The sequence below is a fragment of the Zingiber officinale genome, chromosome 1B (assembly GCF_018446385.1).
Source record: "Zingiber officinale cultivar Zhangliang chromosome 1B, Zo_v1.1, whole genome shotgun sequence".
NCBI classification, from domain to species: Eukaryota; Viridiplantae; Streptophyta; class Magnoliopsida; order Zingiberales; family Zingiberaceae; genus Zingiber; species Zingiber officinale.
Genome location: NC_055986.1, coordinates 4,168,564 through 4,191,136, shown reverse-complemented (window position 1 = coordinate 4,191,136; position 22,573 = coordinate 4,168,564). Strand labels below are relative to the sequence as shown.

The window sequence follows — 22,573 nt, the reverse complement described above, 5'->3', positions numbered from 1 at the left end:
GCAGCTAGCGAGAAGGACGACATGGGAAGGGAGCCGACGGGCTCTGTGCGTCCGAAGGACGAGAGAGCTGCGGAAGAGTACTCCTGTGGATGAGAAGAATGTGCACGACGTTCGAGGGACGAGAAGTCGGACGGAAGCCTGCTCGAGAAGAAGTCCGGAAATTGGGTTTGATGAGCCCTATTTCGGTTGGCCGAAATCACCCAAAAGAACGAGACTTCGGAAGACGAAGCGAAGAAGCATTCAAGCTAGAAAGTGCTGCCAGCCAGCTTGGAGGCGCCTCCATCAGGCTTGGAGGTGGCTCTAGCTTGAGGGCGCCTTCAACCCTGTTGAAGGCGCCTCGGACCCGACAGAAATGAACGTGAGCTGTTTGGATAAAGTTTTATCCCCTCTCTCATTGGAGGCGCCTTGGACCCTCGGGATAGACTTTCCACGAGCTATATAAAAGCCCCTGGAGCTAGGAAAGAAACAACAATTCAAGCAATCAATTCTGTAGTCTTTTCTAGCAACTAGTGAACGTTTTAAGTATGTAAAAGACTTCTCTACCTTCAGCAAAGGAGATCTTCTACTGCGCTTTTCTTATTGCCCTGGATTAACAACCCTCTTGGTTGTAACCAGGTTAAATTTCTGTCTCCTTTTATTTCTGCTCTTAATTTTATTATAGTTACGTTATTTTTGAGTTGAAAGATCCGAGGAGGGTATAATTTTTATTTACAAGTAATTCACTCCCTCTTATCTGTCTCCTCCGCACCTACAAAGTGTTCATCATAAAAGAGTCTAATCTTTACTTTAATTGACCTTTTAAACTTAATCTACCCTAAAAATAATGTTTAAGAGAAAAAAAGAGAGTAAAAACACTGCTTAATTGGAGTTTTTAACGTGTGAATTTTATAAAATCTGTTAATTTAGCAGCCCTCGTCCCATATTATTGGGAGAAATTAAAATTAGAACCTTTCGTTTTCTGTCTCAAATTTAGAGAGGTAAATTGAAAAACTAGCTAGATTATTATTATTTAGACTGAAGCATTAATAAGTTAAGTTCCTTTTATTATTATGAGTATTACCATTTTTGTAAGCAACCTTGTTTTTTTTTTCTTATTTACATACCAAAATGAGAAATAAAATTAGTATATATAAAAAAATAAAAGTAAGAAAATTCCTTGATGGAATGAGATAGCTCAATTTTGGAAGCGTAAAGGAAACGACAGCGAAGGCAACTCCTTGTTTCCTCCTTTTCTCCCAATGCCACGTTGAAGATTCAACTTCGCTCGCTGCAGCGGCAGTAATCTCCACCGCACTTCCCTCAGTCCTCATCGGTCGCCTTCTTCTTCCTCCGCCTCCGCGACGATCAGGGCATCGCGGTACGCTCTCTCTATTGTTTCGTTTTGTAGATGAAATCACTGAAAAATATTTGATCGTGAAAAGAGATGATATTTGGGGTGAACGCACGTTTCTTCATCTCTTTCTTTTCTCATGATTTAAAGTTTGTTTGTTTTTTTATAACTCTCGTTGCTAAAAATGTGTTCTTTGTTTACTTCTATGAGGAAAAAAACATCTTTTTGTCGTTTAGGTTTTGGAATTAACGAATTGGTATTTTTCATCGGGAGCATATTAGAAGTCTCCAAGACAGTTCGCACTTTTTAAAGATTTGATTTTTAATCTACTTTCTAGGGAGCTAATAATGTGTGATTCAATTGTTCCAGCCTGACGATATTGTTCCTGACTGCTAAGGTTCTTACAGTTGTTCAGCTGACGCTGGGACATGGCTCAATTGTTGCAGCATCAAGATTCGAATTTATTATGCAATAAAAATCACTTTGGGTGCATGTCAGGCTTACTCCCATATCTTGATCACTCCCATCTTTATGCAAAGAAGTCACTCAAGCACAGTGAATCTGGCGATGCCAAACAACTATGGGGTACGAAACTTAGACCTTGCGGCCCGTTCATTTTTAAGTACTATTGATACTTTTCTGGTTCAGTATAGACTATAGGCCCTTCCAAATGAATTAGGTGCTTCTGTAGCAGAGCAGGGATAAAGAATAGAAAAAGTTGTATACAAGAGGTTTTTTTTTTTTTAAAACTTTGTACAAGAACCAAACAACTGAATATAAGAAATTTGAAGATTATCATCTATGTTTTCCCTGCTACAGAAGAGCCAGAGGTTCCAAGTTTTTCATGGACGAACAGATCAAACAATTTGGTTCGTAGAGGTATCATCCTAGCCTTACAGAGGAATGAATTCCAAGCAAATTGAACTGTCACAAGTTAGGCATTAGAGCCTTCGACAACAAGATGGTAATCTTCCATGCCAATGTATGGAAATCCCTGTACCTTTAAATGCTAAATTGTGCCAGCCAGCAAGAGCAAGCCTTCAGGGGAAAAATAAAATCCATCAGTATGATCCTTTATGCCATAAATATTTGTGAAATTCTAAGTTGTCTTAGCTTTATATAGGCCCTCAGCAGCAGACATGATTTGTTGTGGATTTTTTTTTGGATCCTAAGGCAAATTTGATTAGTTGGACTTCTTGTTGATCAAGCTTCTTGGAAAAAAATAATTTAGGAATCTAGCAGTCACAAGGTCTCTCTGGATGTTACTGATTTTATAGGGTCTCACTCTTCTTGGTGTTACTTATTTTATAACATTTTTGTTTCTTTTATCTTGTCTGAGATGGTAAGGAAGGTTCAATAAGCACCATAATCATCTATAGCACCTTGATAATACTCTTTTACTATCAATGAGAGGAGTTGACTATTATGGTGCATTTGGTTCATTGGACTAGTTGCTCTATTCCCTTTGAATTCTCATGAACTAGGTACTCCTATATTTGGTTAAAAAATAAACTTATAATACCAATTCCCATCCAATTATGATTATCTAATCATCCTTTTGGCTATTCATTATTGTATTGGATGGTCGAGCTGAACAACTGAGCAATCTGGAAGGGCCAGTCTGGCTGGACAGTGTTAGCTAAATGAGTTGGACAAAATATTTCATGTAGCAGTATTTTGTGGTTGTGAAAGCTATTCCTTGTCAATTACTTATAGCATTCATATAAACCAAACATAGTAATTCAAATGAAGCATCTATTCCATTGCACGAACCAAATTAAGGGATAGGTATTCCCATTCATTTTTTTTTATCAATTTCATTATCTAGGAAAAGTTATTCCATTCATTAACTTCAGATTTTACAGTTGCTAGTTTATAGATCTACATGTCATAATTATAAAAAGATACTATTAACTGTAAAATTATTATTTTATGAGGAATTAAAAGTGTTGGAATTATTGAACGATAATATTACAATAAAAGTGTAGAAAAATAACCTTCATGTATGTTTTTCCTTAGTGTAGCTTTGGACAAAAAATGAACACCAATATCAGTGCTTGAGAAAACAAATTCAGTTTATATGTGAATTTTGTAAAGCTGATTGGAGTGCTGAGTTCTATGACTAGAGCAACAAACCCTCGTGTTCATGGTATGGAAAAAAGTTTTTTTTATCATTCATTGATGTACACATGCATTTTTTAGTCACATTACTACCCAAAATGATAAATCGTGTCATGTGTAATGGTATAAGTCTAAGTAAAGAAACTACTGTGTTATTACATGTCTGCTTTACTTCATATTTGTAAATTTCATAATGCCTTTATTTGACACTGTAAATGCTTAATTTGGCATCTCTTATCCACATGCCAATGTGTCATTTAGTGCAAACCCATTAATGTTACTTTCTCTATGTTCTTATATTTTGTAAATATCTTTTCACAGATTACTGCCACAAATCTCATGTTGTGTTTGATTAATATTACTTCTTAATGCAGGCAAGAAAGGTGCAAGATTCTATATCCCATTAACTAACCATCAAAATGATGAGTCATCTGGAGCAGCTAACTTGATGGTAATTTATGAAAGAAATACTGTAAAATTTTTGGTAAAATGTCTTAGTTTATCTGGTGCTGTATAATATCTACTAACTATGTTATTTCTAGCTCTTATTTCTCCTTTAGTGGTCCATTTGATGTGAGTCAATTTCTTGTTTCGATATCATGTATCCTACTATTTTATATAAATTCAACCTCCCAAAACTCTTTTGCATTATCTTGGTAGAGCAAGTGTTGAAACAGTATCTGCATCCTAAGCAATATAATATTTTGATCTCACTGCATTGCTGGATGGAATTTGCCAGCTTTATGCAGTTGTGCTTGTGCAAACTGACATATGTGGTCTACATCGAATTTTCAAATAGCATATGTAAAAGAAAATAGGTATCTTCACTATAAAAGTGATTAAAGAAAATGAAATAGATAGGTCGTCAACACTTTGCTTGTGCTCAAATTTTCTCACGTGACTAATTTTCTAGCTATGTTACTTGGACTCGATTACCAATAATAACCAACATGAGTGTGAATCTAAGCATCTAATATGACTTACTTTGGCATACAAAGAATCCAAGCATCATAATTTCCTAGTGCCAAACTACTGAACATTTTGATACTTAATCTTCTGTTCCTACACTATAATTACATCAACAGGAATTATACATAAAGAACAACTAACCATTTCTTGGTCACCTGGAAAAGAGAGGATCATCAAACTCTAGTTAGAGCAAGGGACTTGCTTTGATACAGCTAAAACTAGCACTATAATTTTGATATTTGACCTAGATTTATGGAAGTTCCAATTCACCTCATAATTTTATTGGTTTTCTTAATTGTGACATGCTCCACGTAAGATTGCCAACCATGGAAATTTGCAAACCAGTTTCAGTTGTGCCAGTCAGCTTCACATTGTATTTGTAAACTAATTGCTGTGGCAAAACTTAATTGGAGTAGAGTGTACCTAAAATGATTTAAATTTTGAACATAACCTAATCAATATTCATAATTAGGAAATTGCTAGTGATGACATATTCAGAGATGTATATGATAATTAACTGGGGCGTGGCAGAAGTAAGACCTGAACAAGAGGTGAGGAATAAAAAATACCAGATAGAAAAACAAGGAGATGTATGGTGAAATTTTATTTTCACTTCAACAATGGTAAATATTAGTATGGCTGATCGTCAACATGTCTCTAAAGCGGCTTTTGTGATGGCTTTACTAGAATAGATGAAGTTGGCACGTGCAAACAAGGCAGCTGTCTTTTTTAATACTCAACTTCATTCTTTAAGTGCTTTTACTTTCTTGCTCTTGAAACAATGTTTGTACTTTTATGCTGTGTTTTTTATTGCAGAAGGATATTCTTTGTTCTCATCTAAGAAAGGTGAATATGTTTACAGGATTTCTTCCATATCACAATGCAAGGATTGATGACTGTTAAACTAGATGGCTTCAAATAGCATTGTTTATTGTTCAGTTCATGTTCTCGACTTGCTATCATATGGCTATCAAGAAATTTGTTGGCAAGTATTGTTGTCAGATTTACTTATTTCTATGACCACACAAATATCAATAGTTTTGGGGATTGCAGACATGTACATTAGATAATTTCAATAGTTTCTGGACTTTCATGTGCCAACAATAGAGAGAGAGAAAACAAGATTTTATCTTTGCTCACTTATTTATGTTTCTGCTTCACAAATGAACTTGTTCACAGTTTCTTCTTAGCATATATTTGAGTAAGTGTACCATATTTGTTGCCCTTGTCTTTCTTGCTAGTAAACTTGGTCTTTAGTAGTCTGGTTGATGGATGCCTTTTTATTCTTTTCTGTCCATGGACTCTTTCATGTTTTAGCTTTTAATGATGCCAGGTTAGTAAAAGAAATTCAGGAAAAGCCCTTAGAGATTCGATTTTGAAAAAGTTGTTTGGGAAGTTACAGCCTAAACAGAAAATGCTTCCGGTAACCCCACATCTGCTGCGCACATTTTCCATTCATCACTTGGAGTGTGATGACTATATTCTTCCAGAGGAAATGACTATTAGGAATGAAACAGCAGTCGAACTGCAGACGTCTGACTCTCAACCTATTCAGCAAGATCAACTTTTTGAAAACAAAATCAACTCCAAAATTTGTGGATCAGCTAATGTCGTAAAACATGTTGGCCACGATGAGCTAGTTGAGACTGAAGAACAGGCTATGCATAAGGAAAAACTGCATGCAGCACGTGAAGCACATAAAGAGTTGCATTTGAAAATTGAGGAAGATCCAAATTCTGTTCTAGAGAGTTATTCAACGGATGGTAAGACATCCAGTTCAATTAAAAGACTTAACAACTCTGATTCATTTCCAACTCATTTGTTAGGTACAGAAGGAAGAAAACATGGTAAGAGTAATCAAATTGCATCCAAGGAGAATCCTCGGATTTCGATGGATGGGTTGCTCCATAAAATCCCCTATGGAGAGAAGGTATCCAGGGAAGCATTAAAGAGAAAGCTGTTTCGGTCTGCCTCAGCCAAATCAGATGGGGAGAAAGTGCACCATAAAACCATTCATAGATCTCGTTCTCTTACTGAATCATTGGATCAGTATTCTAGTTTGCTAAATTCCTGTTCAGTTAGAGAAAGCAAAATGACATCTGAGTCCTTAAACTCGATTAACAAACACAGCAGCTTGCAGGACAAGGATGAAGTGAAAAATTATAAAAGGCTTCTTTCTAATCCTGAATATGGTGCTTACCATTCAGATAAGAAAATTCAGAAGGGACTTTTCAAGGCATCTCTATCATTAAATGAAACAGCAGTCAGCCAACTGGATGTTGATGGCTTCATTGATACATGTGGTTTTGCTGAGTCAAAGTTAGTCGAGTCCCCTCTTTGTGTGGAAGTCAAAATGGAAACTGCTAAATCTGCAGATCAAATTGCTAAAGTGAATTTTTGTGAGACAGCTGATGAACAACCTTTGTTAAACATTACTGTACCTGAGTATCGTGAAGTGTTTGAAATCACAGAGACATCAGATGAGCATGGTATCCCTTTTCAGTTTCCTAATAATTCATTCTTGGATAGTGAGTCTTACCAGATTGAACAACCTGAATCAAATGAAAAAGGAAAAAGCATTGCTTCCATGGACAAGCTGCCAAGGGTACCTGAAACAGATCCAAGTGCTGAACCAACAAAACAGAGCCAAATTTCTAATCTTGACCCATGTTTTGAAGAAGAAATTGCGAAGTCATCAAAATATATAATTTCAGAAGGTAAGTTATTTACACATCAAAAAATATTTGGAATAGAAAGTTCTTCCTTATCCAAAATGCATTCTGTTAAATTTCTTTTGCAAAAAAAAAATGCACAGCCAAGGTGCTAATCATATAATGGCATTTCCGAATTTCAAATTTACAATAAATTCATTTTTTGCTCCTTGTTTTGCTCTTGTCTGCTAGTAAGCATTGAGATAACACAAATGGTTGAGAGACTTCCTTTTTTGCAACTGTTAACTACCTTATACGTTTCACTTAAAACAGATTCTATACTTAAGAGCCTCCATTTGAAGGACCTCACGGCATTGCCAGAACTGGTGAACTCTTTGGATGTTACTGCATCCAGTTCCAATAGTGAAGCGCCAGATGGATTATCTACTTCTGATTCTTTTTACATTCAATTGGATCAAGAAGAGGAAGCTGAGTTCAAATACGTTAGGGATACCTTGATGAGGTCCAATATAAATAGTTCCGAGTTTATTGAAGAATGGTATCCTCAGTACCAGCCACATGATCCTTTTCTTTTCGGAAAAATGGTCGACACATTTGATGAATCTGAAACTGCATCCCTTGATCATCTGCTTCTAACTGATCTGATAAACGAGGTGCTACTTGAGACCTATGAAAAGTCTTTCCTTCAGAATTGGTTCTTGCTCATACATCGTAGCCCAAGGACAATTCCTTTGGGCCATCATCTTCTCAAGGGAGTCTGGATGAAGATTAGCAAACTTCTTAATTTGCAAAGGCAGTCGAATCACACGCTACAAAATGCCATGGCACAAGATTCTGCAAACGACAACAGGTGGTTGAACTTACAGTGGGAAGCTGAGGCTGCAGGAATGGAGTTGGAGTGCCTTGTACTGGGTGATTTGCTAGATGAACTGCTGCTCGAGCTTATTGATATATGAACTTGCCAACCAATTTGGTCTCTTATTTGTAGATCTATCGTTAACATAGTTCATACTCCAACAATGTTCATACAAATACTCATACAGCGGTTGTTTTGTTTTGGAAAGAAAATGTTGTATAAATCAGGTTGTTTTGTTTTGGAAAGAAAATGTTGTATAAATCAGGTTGTTTTGTTTTGGAAAGAAAATGTTGTATAAATCATTTAGGCTACGTTTGATAAGAGAGAATCAATCTCGTAAGATAATAATATAATCAAGATTATATTATCTTTTATAATTTGGATTACATTACCTTTTATATATATATATATATATATATATATATATATATATATTTACCAAATATAGTAATATAATATTAATTATATTATAAATTTTATTATATTATGAGTTTTGATTACATTACTTAACTAAACGCAGCCTTAAATTCGGTAGAAATGACGCACACTTTCCTGTTTTTATTTATGCCGTTATAATAATTTTAGTTGATATTATATATAACAGCTACTCATCAACGACTCATCACGTGCAAGCAGATTGATATAAATGGGCCAGATCAAAATGGGCCGGGCCGAAATAAAAGCACTCTCCCCACCAGGCCATTTATGGGTGGGGACCACGACAAGTAAAGTAAAAGGAGAACAGAGACGGTGGTGGAGGGCGTGTAAAGAAACGGGTGTCTCGTGATAAGGTATCGGAAAGCGACGCCTCCGTCCTCGCCGGCGCTCCGGTTTTCTTTATCTCATCCAGTGGGCCCCACTTTTACGATCGACACCAGTTTTTGCTCATCGAAACCGTGTACCGCAAATAATCCCACCCGAGATTCGCACCGGAGCTTGTGATTCGTGCAGATCCTTGATCGGACGTCCATATTTAGATCTTGAAACCCTTGCGATTGATCTTGGACGTTGAATTCCACCAAGGAGAAGACCTTGATGTTCTGATTCCCTATATATGTGTGTGACTGGGTTCTGTTCTCGTAGGACCTGGTTTAGGTATCATCTTCGCTGCTTCTGTTTGTGTGCGGATAATGGCCCGGAAGTTTTTCGTCGGTGGCAACTGGAAATGCGTAATCCTCCACAATTTTTTACTTAATTGTTTTTCAATTTTGTTTAGATCGGCGCCGGTTCCTTACGGAACTTAGATCTTATGATTTTGGCCGGTCAGAATCTCAAGTGTGTAGTGATTGTTCTGGTTATTATCGATCCCTCATCTTGAAGCTAGTTGTAGTTGATTTGGTTGATTTTGTTTGGATCCATCTCAATTTTAATTGTTTCTGACGATTTTAGCTAGCTTGAACTCTCGATTCGGAGGAACTATGGGCCTTCCATGCGAATCTTTCGTTCTTCCCCCTTTTGCTCTCTACTTTGATTTTAGATTCCAGCAGATCACTTTTTTTGATGGGTAATGAGTAAAATTAAATGTTGTATCGTCCTTGTGTCTGCAGAATGGGACGAGCGAGGAGGTCAAGAAAATTGTCGGTACTCTGAATGATGGAAAAATTGAATCGCCTGAAGCTGTTGGTATGATCGTGATTCTCGTCTCAATTGTATATTTTGAAATTGTTTGGAAATTATAGCATGCTGGCCGACTATTTGGATGCTTGTGGAGTGTATGCCTTTTGACTTAATTGATGAGGGGAAGGGAAAGGGATGTTGTTGCAACTTTTGTATGATGATAATGAACAATTGAGTACTGCTACTAGAACTACAGATTGAACATGATGGGAATATCAACCTAACATTGCCTGTATAGTTCATTCATGCCATGAGCTTAGTTGTTCACTATGAAAGCTGGTTTGTGCGTTCTGGATTGATGAATAACATTGTCTGTATTGTTCTTTCATGCCAATGAAACTAGCTGGGTTGCTATGAACGCTGGTTTGAGTGTTCTGGATGGAGGAATATATTATCAATTTGTCATAGTTCCTCTAAATTAACACATGATTCAAAATTCATTTTCAGTTGAGTATATTATGGAATTGAAATATCTATATTCTTACTTGAAGTTTTTTAACTTATCATGATGAGCGTCAAGTGAATAATATACAAAACATAGGTTTTCCTCTCTGTCATGACTTAGTTTTTTTTATGGTCAATATTATGGTATATGAATCCTTGTATTTATCATCTCTGCAGAGGTTGTGGTTAGCCCACCATTTGTATTTCTTCCTCTTGTGAAAAGTGTGCTGCGCCCAGATTTCCATGTTGCGGCACAAAATTGTTGGGTGAAGAAAGGGGGTGCTTTCACTGGTGAGGTCAGGTATGAGTTTATCTTGGCCGAGTATTATTTCGTATAATAGCTGTTTAAAGAAATTCATGATTTATTATTGGGAAAAATTGATATTAGTTTGCTTCCTTTTGGAAAAGAAAAAAAAAACAATAAGGGTTTGTGCACCTAAGGTTCTCTTTTTGTGAGTCTCTTCAGAGTTGTATATCTAATTTTATTAAACTTCTCTGTGCAGTGCTGAGATGCTTGTAAACCTTGGCATTCCTTGGGTTATCCTTGGACACTCGGAAAGGAGACTTTTGTTAAGTGAATCAAATGAGGTGATTTTCTTGATTTCGTTGCTCATATATAGATTTTTTTTTTTCAAAAAATTTGCTAATTGAGGGATCAAATCCATGAAGTTCTGATTAAAACTTTATAAGAAATTTAAACTAAGACCTGTTTAAGTGTTAATTTATTTTGATTTACTTGTTATTTGGTTGAATTTTCTTGCAATGCCAGATTTGAAACTGTTTCTTTTCTAGAATTTCTGGACTTATGTTTCTTATAACTATCTTCTCGTTACCTAAGATGCTTGTTACTAAAATCTTTGAAGTGTTCAAATAGTTTTGTTCTAATGTATAGCTTCTTAATTATATTTGGTTTTCTGGCTCAGTTTGTTGGGGACAAGGTTGCATATGCACTCTCTAAAGGTTTAAAGGTCATTGCTTGTGTTGGTGAGACACTTGAGCAACGTGAATCAGGATCCACCTTCGAAGTTGTTGCTGCACAAACAAAAGCTATTGCAGGTATCCTACACATTTTATAAACGGTGTTATTTTACCTTCACAATTGGTTTTGACTGCATGCTCAAGCTAAGATAATTTCCATATATTTTGAATTAGCTGTTCTCACTTGAGTGGTGCAGCTGCTTTACCCTTCAGCAATCCTAGAATAGGTTTGCATGTTTGTTGCATGGTCCACTGGATCAGTTATCTGATACTGTTTGATAAATGACTAGCCAGACCTAGGTTTCTGAGTTCTTTACATGTTTTGCACACGTTTTCTTGGCAACACAATCAGTTCAGAGCCCATGCCTGATGCTAGCAACAAAATGAGCAGCAGCTAAGCTTCTTGGAAACAATTTTTATGTTAGGTCTTGGTTAATTTGAAGTATAATAGCATGACATAAGTCTCACAAATTAGCAATACGTTCACTTCTGTTGCATGAGCCTCATCCACCATTTGGTTGATTAAACTAAAGAGGGAAGTCAACGTAAAAACTTAATAAATCTAAATTCTGCAGTAAGTTATGTACTGTTTTTTATAGGCTACGTACTTATATAGCATCACTTCCATTCCCAAGTTAGTAAAGGAATTGAACTAAGCATGGTACCTGACCTTGAACTTAGCAAATTCCTAGGAAAACTCTTAAAATTCTATTCTCAAGTGTTAAACAAATTACTCTTCTCAGAATTCAGAAAAAAAAGAATCCTTTAGTTTGGTAGCTTCAACTACTTCTGCAGTCGGTTGCATGAACACGTCAAATGTAGTTCTATTTTTAGTATTCCTGAATGACTTGTTTTATTACAGAACGAATTTCTGACTGGACCAATGTAGTCCTAGCCTATGAGCCAGTTTGGGCAATTGGAACAGGAAAGGTTGCTACTCCAGCTCAGGCCCAAGAGGTAATTTCTGTGGCTATGTTACTTCGTCCCTTGTTAAGTTCCCTAGATAATGAAAAATAGCGTATCTTGTTTGTATATATTGGACTCCAAAATGGCCATTGATGCACATAATATTACCCACACTAGCTATGTTATTATCTACATGCAGGCTTGCATCATTCTGAATACGTGACTTTGTTATTGATTGTTTTTATCAATGGACAATTTTTTATTTGAAATAACTTCTAAAATATACCATTGCTATAATTAGTTGCATTGATTCTCAGGTTCACTCTGAATTACGAAAATGGCTTCAGATAAATGTAAGTGTTGAAGTTGCAGAATCAACCAGGATCATATACGGAGGTAATCATTCAATGTTAACTTGATTATTTGTGTCCCTTTTTCCATCTTTAAATTCTACTGCTGTGTTTTCTTACTTCAAGTTGCATAACCATCATCGAATTTCATACATTCTTCTGCTTACCTTTTTGTTTCAAAATTGTTTGAATTACCATGTCATTGTTGTTTGTATCTAGTGTCTTAGATCCCCTAACACATGAAATTCTTCAGGTTCTGTAACTGGTTCTAACTGCAAAGAACTTGCAGCACAGCCTGATGTTGATGGATTTCTCGTTGGAGGTGCTTCGTTGAAGGTTTGTTTCTTTTTTGATTTCTTCTTAACGTCCACCTAGGTTTCCCATTTTAATTATCTGAAAATACATAATCATTTATTGTTTGCAGTAGGTAAACTTCTATGTTCGTCCTTGAACTGTTGATTATGTCCATAATCCTTGTCATTTTGTGGAACTGCAAGAATCATAAGATTGCTGTGTTCTTCCTGATTTTCTTTTCGACTTGCATTAAATTTTTTAACTTAAAAAAGTAAACATCATCATCACAAGCTAGACAAATTTATAGGGTGATTTTGCTGATTAGGTTGATTAACATTGAAACCTCCACAGCTGATTTGGTTGATTAACATTGAAACTAGAACTAAATCATTTCTTGCTGCTTCTTTATAACTTCAATCTCATCCCTTTTTCCTTTGTTTTTCAGCCGGAATTCGTGGACATCATCAATGCTGCCACTGTCAAGGCCTCTGCTTGACAAGCCTCTTTTTTTGAGTTGAAGGCCTATGACCTTTGATTTTTGCATCCGGAAACTCTTCCTCAATCGAAGTCCCTGTCTGTTGCTTGTAACCGAAATAAACTAGCAATTTTCAAGTTCATGTTTGAAAGACTATTTATTTGCTATGCCATGCTTATGAAGAAATAATGGCCGAGTTGCAACTAGTTAAATATGCTTAGCATCTGCCGATTGTGCACTATTAAATTCTACAATTTCAGATATTGGCAATACTGATAGGACAGACTGCATTCTAAACGCAAGGGAGATTTATTTATGCACCATTTAATAAATATGTGGCTTTATTAAAAATAATATATTTTTAAAATACTAATATTTGAAATTAATTAGATGTAGTTAGCAAATGATATACTAAGAAAAATATAATGAGATGGTATCCATATACATAAAGAAAAACAACAATTCTCTACGTAGATTCTGATTTCTAGTAGCAAATGACTCCGCCACTTTCCTTAATAAATGCCTCCTCTATTCTTCACCTCCAATTCCAACCGCTTCAGCTTTAAATACAGTCATGCCTGCTGTAAAGACACAGAGGTGTTCATGGGAAGAACACGGAACATATCCATTGCACAACTTTTCTTCATTCAATTTGTTCTCTATTTTTATCCTCCTTTTCCCTTTATCCACATACAGGAGTTGCTCTACGATCTTGCCCTTATTTTTGCACCGAAGCTTTTATTAATACCTTTTATATGAACTCACTCGCCTCTGACTTTTCTCTGTGTCACCTCTCGCCATTACTGCGCTGAGTCTCCCAATTTAAGCTGACTGCTTCAGCCTAAGAATGACGTGAATTTTTAGGATGGAAGAGAAAAACAAGCACCAGAAGAGACTTAGCTTGGAGGAAGAGGTGAGTATCAATTGATATCTCAATTGGATACGGATATATGTTAGTGTTGATCAATAGCATTCAGGTCGCCGTGCTGCAAGATGCACTGGATAAGGAACAGAAGCTGAATCAGATCCTACAATGCGCACTCCATGGCGCATTCGTTTGCCATTCGTGCGTCTCTTCATTAGCTCCTCTTCAGGTATTCTTGATACTCAAACTCGAGTTACGAATGCATCAATCCAATGTTACCGCGGATGACTTTTGCAGGCGCAGGTGCTTCTGGCAGAGTTGACAATGGTGGAGGAAGAGATCATGATGCTCGAGAGAAAGATTGAGGACTTGAAGATGCGCATCTATCTGGAGAGAAACCAGGAGAGGAGCTCGTTTCGGTGGCAGCAGAGGCACTTCCTTTGCGGTTTGGGAGGCCGGAGAGAGCTCCACAAGCTCCAACCACTACCAGGACTGAACCATGAACAAGTGCCAGGTTAGTCGAAGGAAATTGGGGTGAAGAACAAAGAAGACATAGTTTTATGTGATAATTCTTTCATGTGAACAGGTGATGAGTCCGAGAAATTGGCGAGCGACCGTGAAACAAACCTTGACCTCTGCCACGCTTCAAGTCCTCAATGCATCAGCAGAGACGAAGAATCCATTATGCCTGAAACACCAAACAGGCTCTCCGAGGAGCTGCTCAAGACCCTGATCGCTATCTTCCAGAAGCTGAGCCAGAGTACAAATCAACTCAATCATGAATCACACAAGCTTCCTAACTCATGCGTGAGTTCAAACAACTTCCACAGCTACAGTAAGACTTCAATTACAACCTCCTCAAAGGACGCAATGCAGAGAGGGGAGTCGTGTGGCGTTCTGGTGCCTGAAAATGAAGGGGAAGGAAAGATGGGACTCAAACACAAGTTTGTCAGTTGCACGAAGGCTTCCCTGGACTTGACTCGCATTGAATTATGCGTTCCGGCATTTGGAAAACTGAGGTAAACTTCAAAGTAATTGAATTCAGCAAAACAATGGAATGCGCAGCAGCTTAATCACACCCAGTTCATCCTTGTCTTTCAGGGCACTGACGCACAAGCTCTCTGCTATTAATCCAAGCTTTCTCAGTTACAAGCAAAAGCTTGCATTCTGGATCAACATCTACAACGCTTGCATCATGCATGTACATTAACTGCTCTTAGTTGAACTATTAAAGGAATTAGAAAACCACAAAATATGTGACATACAATAATTGGTGGTTGATTTCAGGCATTTCTACAACATGGTTTTCCTCCCTCACCAGATAAGCTTCTTGCACTGCTAAATAAGGTCTGTCTATGTTTTGTTTAGCTTTTCACGTACAGATTCCTTTCTATTTTAAGAAAAAAATTATATTTGAATGTGATTTAGGCTGCGATAAATGTTGGCGGTGTCATTCTTAATGCTCTGGCTATCGAACATTTCTTGCTGAGGCACTCTCTCGACACTGACCATGTGAGTGAGAAATGAGAATAGCAATATATATTTCAACGTTCATTTTGTTTTCTTTTCATCATTTCTTTTAACAAATTGTGTTTTCTGTTGTTGCAAAAAGGAAGTGTTTAATGAAAAAGAGGGACTTCTGATACATGCATATGGACTGGGGTACCCTGAGCCTAACGTGAGATTTGCTCTTTGTAGAGGAAGTTGGTCTTCTCCTGCGGTAAATAGATGTCTCTGTTTTAATTATATTTAGAAATTCTAAACATGAACACAAGCCACCTTCTTGTTGGCAGCTGAGAGTGTACACGGCAGAGGATGTGGTGAATGAACTGGAGACAGCCAAAACAGACTACTTGGAAGCTTCAGTGCGCATCATCAGCAAGAAGAAGATCATCCTGCCCAAGCTTCTGCACTGGCACATGAAGGATTTCGCCGACGATTTGGAGTCGCTGCTTGAGTGGATCTACAGCCAACTGCCCGTGTCCGGATCGCTGAAGAGAGTCCTCAAGGAGTGCCTGAGCAGAGACCCAAGGATTCCCCTGCCAAAGTTGGTGCAGATACAGCCACACAGAGCTGACTTCAGGTACTTATTGCCATGGCGAGAAGCTTCCTCCTCCTACTCGATCTCATCTTCGTTCTGAATTGCAAGTTCAAATGAATGCATGGAATTCTTCGGATTAAAAAAAAATTTGATATATTAATTATTATCATCATTATGGAATCATCATTCCATCAAATAATTATAAATTATATTATTCCTCCATAAATTCTGCTACTTTCAACCATTAAACATAGCTATGACGTGGACGCAATGCGTGTCATACATAGCAACACTGACCTGTCATTAATTGCGAGTATGTGGATGTGAACGCGGTGCTGATCTGGCATCGCACTCAGCAGGTGCCTTTCTCATGTAAATTGCTTCTCCCCCCTCCCTGACACCGCCCCCCTTCCCTTTTCAGGTTTTGTCCTATATGCAAGTGGCTTTTATACCCCTAATTCCTTTATTTGTATTTTTTATTTGTATTTAATTTTTATTTAGTTTTATTTTTTTAACAATTTTGTTTATTATTTTTCTCATCAAAATTTTTTATTTTATACTTATATTTTTTTCCAATTTTATTTAATTTAATTTTTAATCAATTTTTTTTAATTTTATACTTGTATTTTTTTTCAATTTTATTTATTTTTATTTTCTAATCAATTTTATTTATTATTTTTTTCATCAAATTTTTTTATTTTTTTATTTTATAATTTTATTTTTTTTCAAATTTATTTAATTTCTATTTAATTTTATTTTTTAATCAATTTATTATTATTTTTTATTTTATACTTGTATTTTTTTCAATTTTATTTAATTTTTATTTAATTTTATTTTCTAATCAATTTTATTTATTACTTTTTTTATCAAATTTTTTTATTTTTTTATTTTATATAATTTTTAATATATGTCAGAATCTCTCTTTCCCTTTAAATTACTTTCCTAATTTGACATTAAAATTACCCCATCTAATTCTTGATATATGCTAAAACCTCTCCTCCCTTTAAATTACCCACCTCTAACATTTAACAACACATGTCAAAACCTCTCTCTCCTTAAATTACCGACCCTTGACATCTGACAAAACACCCTCCATTTTAAATTACCCATCTTCAACTCTTGACATAGATTAGAATATTCTCTCTCTTTAAATTATACATTCTCCAACCCTTGACACATGTCAAAACATCCATATTCTTTTAAATTACTCTTTTCCAACTCTTGACACATGTCAGAACCTCTCCTCCTTTTAAATTACTTTCCTTCTATCTCTTGGCACATATCAGAACTTCTTACTCTATATTACCCAAACTCTAATTCTTAACACATGTCAAAACACTCACGCCCCTTTAAATTATCTCATTCAACCCTTGACATAAATCAGAACCTTTCCTCCATTTAAATTATCTATCCTTAAATAAAAGATTACAAATATATAATAAAAATTATTCAAAAAAGAATAAAACTGATAAAAAAATAAAAAAATAACTGATAAAAAAATAAAATCAATAAAAAAACAAAACTTTAAAAAATAAAAAAAACAAAAAACACACAACGTGAATGAGAGAATAAGCATAAGGGTATAAAGGTAAAAAAATAAATGTGGAACCAGGAGGGGTGAGGATTAGGGGGTGGGAAAAGCAGTTCTCCTTTCTCATACGTGCTGTTCTAGGGTCAACCATTAACATATGCTTCCATTTTTTTTTTTGAAAAAACGATAATAATAATAACTGAGAAAGTTGATAAAATATTTATCTGTTTCTAGCCCTGCTTATTTTTCGATGCTCATCGTCTAACAGAAGAGTCCATTAATCTGGGGATTAATCCTGAATTTTGTGATTAATTATAAATTTGTTTGGAGATAAGATCAGCTACGTTGTTGCTTATATCCATCAGTTTTTTAATTGGAGACCTAAAATAAAAAAGGCCAATAATTAAATCTTCAGATGTGACAGCACGGCAGCCAAAATGATTGGCAAGTAACAATAATTCGGGTGGTGGCAACCACATAGCACGGGATCCAACTCATCGTATAGCGTGAGTGCGAGGGCCGTAGTCCCCCGGTGGCCGAGTTATTATCATATGAATCTAAGAATCTAATCTATGCATATAATTCTTTAAAATATAAAATCCCTCCCGTAAAAACTCGATCATCATAATTTATCATGGGTGATAGTAATTAGCCATAGCTGCTGCCTTAATTATCATTCGAGTAAGGACAATACAAAGTAGGTGCTACACGTGTAAGTGGCACGTGGTGCACCCCTTTTAATTTTTGTCCTATATTAATCCAGTGGAGAATAATGGAGGGGCATTTCAGATAATCATCCGCCTTCTCATAAAGTTAAGTACATTCTTTAGTAAATAAGAGAGACACACAAATTGTAGGTAGACGATAAAGGAGGAAGGATTCATTCTCATCCTTAAATCTAATAGATAAATCAAATGTACAATGTCCACAATTATACTTTGCTCGCTCTCTCTGTCTCTCTCTCTTGTTTCGATCGGCTCCGTGGAACTAATTTTTAATTAAGCGGTCACAGGTGTCTCCATGGCCACATTGCCGGCGGCGGGGTACAGGACGCCGCTGGCGGTGGCCTCCGCCTTCTCCCACAGCTCCGGCAACGCCTCCTTCATGTTGTGGATGCTTTCCAGGGCGTTGTCTGCCCCTTTCACACGGTGCCGAGTGCCAACCTGAATTAGCGATCGCGGCTAATTAATAATACATAATCCGATTTTAACTACCAAATTTAATCCAATATTTAAGCTTAATTTACCAGGACGGTGTGCAGCCCCACGCGCTTCCCGGCTTGGATGTTGCGTACGCTGTCATCGAAGAACACCTGCAAAAAAAAATCAAATTTTGAATTGACAATTCTGATGATTTTATGTTTGCAGTGGACCAAAACGAATCAAAATTGAATTTTGCTTACTGTTCTTTGAGGATCGATGTCGGCGATCCGCAAAGCCTGCGCCATGGCTTCCGGCGACGGCTTGCAGAGCACCGGCGTCGGCGGCAGCGCGTCTCCGGCGGCAACGTCCGCCCGGGAGAAGTGCCCGACTATGTCGAAAATTTCAGTTGACTTTTGGATCGAGCAAGACGGCGTCAGCGGATTCAGCGTCTCGAAGCAGATTATTCCCTCGAAGCAGTCTTCGAGTCCCAATTTCTTCAGCCCTTTCAGTGCGTGAGCTTTATCAGCGTTTGTGAAAACCTAAAGTTCGCAGAGGAAACAAACAAATCAGAATGAAAATAAATTAAAAAACATAACTTGATCCAGAAAAATGTTGAATCTTACGAGTTTGCGAATTGGGAGGCTGAGCAAGAGTTGTCTCAGAACAGGATCAGGCTTCAGGTTCTCATAAGGCAGTCTTCCATGAACGAAGCTACAAAAACAGAGACGAAAGAACTACTCAATCTTTTGCTTCAAGGAAAACAATTTTTTTTTCCTGGAAAAAAGAGATTTGAGTCACACCTGTGGTAATGATCATAGTCAAAGTTGTAGCCAATAGCCTGGTGGATTCAAGAACAGAATACTCGAGTTAATTGCTCAAACAATTGACTGTAAATAAATATAACATCATCAAATGATTTGAAATACCCTTAAGCCAGCCATTGTTGTGCCATAATTCCTGTACAGAAGGTTGCCTAATTCTGGCATCTTGCTTTCCTCGATCCCCAATTCCTCCACTAAATAATCTATAAATCGGTGGGAAGTAGTAAATAATTCTCTCATCAAAAAGAAAAAGGGGTTGCAGAAGAGTAAACGTCAACGGACATCAAATCATACCTCCAATGTTCTTGCAGCAGGAAGCCGCTAAACCAGAGCTGAGTGGGTACAGAGTGTCATCGAGATCTGTAAACAAGAAGTAAATGGAAAATAAATATGACCCAAAGAAAAAGGTTGAGAAAGAGAATGAAAGTTTAAAGCAAGTAGTTCTTACCGAAGAGAAGGCAATCGTATTTGGGTTTCTGGACCTGACGATACCGAGCCTCGTATTCCATCTCGATCGATTACTAGTTTCAAGAATCAAAAGGGAAGTGTTACAATTGCATAAAAATCAGTTTTTTATAATTTTTTTTTCTAGAATAGAAGTAATCTGAGTTCTTTGTTCTTCATTTCCCTTCTGAAACAGAGTCCTCTGTTTTTTTTTTCTTTCTCAAGAGAAAGCAGAGGAACGGGAGCTTACCAGATTCGAGAACAAGAAGAAGAACAATGCAGTGGGATTCACTGCGAGATCAGAAGAAGAACGAGAAGGAAGAGAAATGAAAAGGTAGCAGAAAAAAGGGAATTTTAGATCTCTGTTCTGGTTCTACGGAACAGAGCAATGAAAAACAGAGGCGAATGGGGAGGAAGAAGGTCGAGAGCCGAGGGCATTATATAGGCGACGAGTCCCTTCTTTAATTGCAGCTTAAGCAGTACGCTTAGGACTAAGCATTACTTAATCACATTCTTAATCGGCGTCGTTAATTAAAAAGGATATTGGAGAACGGGCGGCGACCGGGGTGACAGATGTCGAGTGGTGATTGGTGAAGCGTCAACTTTCGACAATAATCACCACCCTTGCTGTTTATGTTTTTGTTTTTGCATAATTTTTTTTAAAAAATAACTTTTAGTTTAAATTAAATAATTCCATTGCTACTGCTCATTCTAATTTTTATAATATGAGGAAAATTAATTAGTTATACATTTTTTTTTCTTGTATTTTTCACAAAAGTAATTTAGATGCCTAATTTAATGCTAAGTAAAAAATCATTATTACATAATGATGTTACTTACTATAAAAAAAATAAAAAATAAAAAATATTTTAGTGCCTATCATTGATGTGGACACTTAAATAGAACCAACATTATTGAAAATAGTATAGTGCATACAATTATTTAATTAAGCATCACGTGGCTTTAAAAAACTACACGATGACTCAGTATTATTTTGACAAATACACACTTTGGTTCCAATAAACTACTCATGCATTTTGTCACTTCCTAATAATTTGATGATGACCAAAATGTCTTCACAAAACATGTGACCAATGGTCTCTATTGCACATAATTGATATGTTGTAAAACAAAAATGTACGTAACAATGTAATTATATGTTCCAAATTGTATATATCAATCACGGCATGTCAAATCACGACAGAAGCACATTGATTGATTAATTATTGTATTTTTTTTATTTTTATGCTACTTCATTTATCTTATAAATAGGAGAGTACTTTTGACAAAAATAAAATACAAGAAATTTTTTTCTATAATTCTCTCTTCTTTTACTATTAAATTATAACACGTTATGCTCTTTTAAAATATGAACTCATAAATATTCTTATTCTTGGCTCAAAATAACATAAATTTTTAGTTTTATGTTTAAGTCTTTAGTTTTATATTAATGCTCCTAAAATAACACAATATTTAGATTTAATATTGATATTTTTGAAGTTGTATAAATTCTAAATTTATATTGATGCTCTAAAGAAACATAATTTTTAATTATATATTGATACTTCTGCAGAAGCATAACTTTTAATTCTATGTAAATGCTACTGGAATAGCACAACATGAATTTATATTGACTTTTTAAAATTCTATGTGAATTTTTTGGTATCTAAAGTTTCAATAGATTTTCATGAATTCTTTTATAATTCCTTGGATAAATTTTAACTAATAAGAACTCTCCAAAATACTTGCTACAACTTTAAAAATAAAATAAAAAGTCTTCTCCTCACCCTTGGGATTTCTATCGACTTCAAATCGCCTTAATTTTTTACGAATAAGTCCTTTATCTTCCCACTCCTTGATTTCGATTATCTCTTTGATCTAAAAGATCCTGTCCATGTTCAACCTCTCGGCGGCCTGCATCAACCTCTCAGCATGCATTTCATGCGAAGATGAGAGTCCTCTGAAAAAATTGTTTTTTGACTTTATAATAGCAAAATTTTCTTACGGCGGCAGGCTACAGGCAGAGAATTTTCTCTAGTTGCTTGTGGTGGCCTGGTGGGAAACAATGAGGAGTGTCATCAAGTGAAACTTGCGGTGTGTCAAAAAGGAGGAAAATAAACAAAAAAAATTGTTTGAGGCAGTCGGTGATGCTTCCGTCAGTTACTTGCGAGCAGGTCAAAGTCGAAGTCAATTTGGACGATGGCGCTGTGTAAGGGGAGAGAAACTTGAGAAATTAGGTTTTCATATAAAATATATATTAATAAATCAAATTAATTCTCAACTTAATTAATAGATAATTTAATAAAGTCAAATGAAACTAGACCCTAAAAATATTTTATAAAATTTATTTAAATCTTAAAATTCCTAAATAAATTTTATATATTTATATTTATTTATTTTAATAATATTATTACTAAACAAAGTAATAATAATATTATTAATTTTATTACTAATCAAATTTATTAATTCAACACTTTATTAAAAATTTGACCAAATTAAAGGGTTGACCAACATTTCATAATTTGGATTAAATTTGTAAATAAAAATATTTAAAATTATTATAATATTATTGGATTTAAAATTATATTATTAATTTTTTTAAAAAAAATTGTAAATTGAAACGTTATCCTCTCTTTGTTTTTAGCCAAAATAAGATAAAAGTATAAAAAGTTGAAAAAAAAATTATGAACAAATATGCTATTATTATTTTATTAAAA

At 35.8% G+C, this 22,573-nt stretch overlaps 4 protein-coding genes across 11 annotated transcripts; 3 read left to right on the top strand and 1 right to left on the bottom strand.

Annotated features, from left to right (window-relative positions):
- Positions 1–1,164: 1,164 nt before the first annotated feature.
- LOC122047396 lies at positions 1,165–8,247 on the top strand. Of its 8 annotated transcripts, none has more exons than XM_042608697.1 (6): positions 1,165–1,357; positions 1,738–1,915; positions 3,826–3,902; positions 5,754–6,183; positions 6,253–7,137; positions 7,405–8,247. In XM_042608697.1, exons 2-6 carry the CDS (start codon positions 1,759–1,761, stop codon positions 8,046–8,048), a joined length of 2,193 nt encoding a protein of 730 aa, XP_042464631.1. In that variant the 5' UTR covers positions 1,165–1,357; positions 1,738–1,758; the 3' UTR covers positions 8,049–8,247. The 8 variants fall into 8 exon arrangements, with proteins under 8 accessions (XP_042464631.1, XP_042464623.1, XP_042464598.1 ...); XM_042608689.1 differs by having other exon boundaries at positions 6,247–7,137; XM_042608664.1 differs by having other exon boundaries at positions 5,754–7,137.
- Positions 8,248–8,960: 713 nt separating this feature from the next.
- LOC122047390 (triosephosphate isomerase, cytosolic) lies at positions 8,961–13,224 on the top strand. Its single transcript, XM_042608650.1, has 9 exons — positions 8,961–9,117; positions 9,496–9,571; positions 10,187–10,310; positions 10,513–10,597; positions 10,933–11,065; positions 11,850–11,944; positions 12,211–12,289; positions 12,497–12,579; positions 12,983–13,224. The coding sequence occupies exons 1-9, from the start codon at positions 9,079–9,081 to the stop codon at positions 13,031–13,033; spliced, it is 765 nt and encodes a 254-aa protein (XP_042464584.1). The 5' UTR covers positions 8,961–9,078; the 3' UTR covers positions 13,034–13,224.
- Positions 13,225–13,343: 119 nt separating this feature from the next.
- On the top strand, positions 13,344–16,085 carry LOC122047384. Its single transcript, XM_042608637.1, has 9 exons — positions 13,344–13,925; positions 13,990–14,106; positions 14,175–14,391; positions 14,464–14,896; positions 14,979–15,078; positions 15,165–15,224; positions 15,306–15,389; positions 15,490–15,597; positions 15,671–16,085. The coding sequence occupies exons 1-9, from the start codon at positions 13,878–13,880 to the stop codon at positions 16,016–16,018; spliced, it is 1,515 nt and encodes a 504-aa protein (XP_042464571.1). The 5' UTR covers positions 13,344–13,877; the 3' UTR covers positions 16,019–16,085.
- A 2,222-nt stretch (positions 16,086–18,307) lies between these two features.
- On the bottom strand, positions 18,308–20,280 carry LOC122047376 (uncharacterized protein C24B11.05-like). Its single transcript, XM_042608625.1, has 9 exons — positions 20,107–20,280; positions 19,861–19,933; positions 19,707–19,772; positions 19,518–19,615; positions 19,392–19,429; positions 19,215–19,302; positions 18,852–19,130; positions 18,696–18,761; positions 18,308–18,612 (listed from the first exon to the last, which is right to left on the bottom strand). The coding sequence occupies exons 2-9, from the start codon at positions 19,919–19,921 to the stop codon at positions 18,448–18,450; spliced, it is 861 nt and encodes a 286-aa protein (XP_042464559.1). The 5' UTR covers positions 19,922–19,933; positions 20,107–20,280; the 3' UTR covers positions 18,308–18,447.
- Between the last annotated feature and the right edge of the window lie 2,293 nt (positions 20,281–22,573).

Coding starts and splice junctions, on each gene's coding strand:
- LOC122047396 (XM_042608664.1), top strand. CDS start 1,759: ATGGCTCAATTGTTGCAGCATCAAGATTCGAATTTATTATGCAATAAA. Junction 1,916..3,825: donor CGATGCCAAACAACTATGGG/GTACGAAACTTA, acceptor TTCTTAATGCAG/GCAAGAAAGGTGCAAGATTC. Junction 7,138..7,404: donor AAAATATATAATTTCAGAAG/GTAAGTTATTTA, acceptor CACTTAAAACAG/ATTCTATACTTAAGAGCCTC.
- LOC122047390 (XM_042608650.1), top strand. CDS start 9,079: ATGGCCCGGAAGTTTTTCGTCGGTGGCAACTGGAAATGC. Junction 10,598..10,932: donor TGTTAAGTGAATCAAATGAG/GTGATTTTCTTG, acceptor TTTCTGGCTCAG/TTTGTTGGGGACAAGGTTGC. Junction 12,290..12,496: donor AACCAGGATCATATACGGAG/GTAATCATTCAA, acceptor GAAATTCTTCAG/GTTCTGTAACTGGTTCTAAC.
- LOC122047384 (XM_042608637.1), top strand. CDS start 13,878: ATGGAAGAGAAAAACAAGCACCAGAAGAGACTTAGCTTGGAGGAAGAG. Junction 13,926..13,989: donor GACTTAGCTTGGAGGAAGAG/GTGAGTATCAAT, acceptor AATAGCATTCAG/GTCGCCGTGCTGCAAGATGC. Junction 15,225..15,305: donor TTCTTGCACTGCTAAATAAG/GTCTGTCTATGT, acceptor AATGTGATTTAG/GCTGCGATAAATGTTGGCGG.
- LOC122047376 (XM_042608625.1), bottom strand. CDS start 19,921: ATGGAATACGAGGCTCGGTATCGTCAGGTCCAGAAACCCAAATACGAT. Junction 19,773..19,860: donor ATACGATTGCCTTCTCTTCG/GTAAGAACTACT, acceptor TCTTGTTTACAG/ATCTCGATGACACTCTGTAC. Junction 19,430..19,517: donor CAACAATGGCTGGCTTAAGG/GTATTTCAAATC, acceptor TGAATCCACCAG/GCTATTGGCTACAACTTTGA.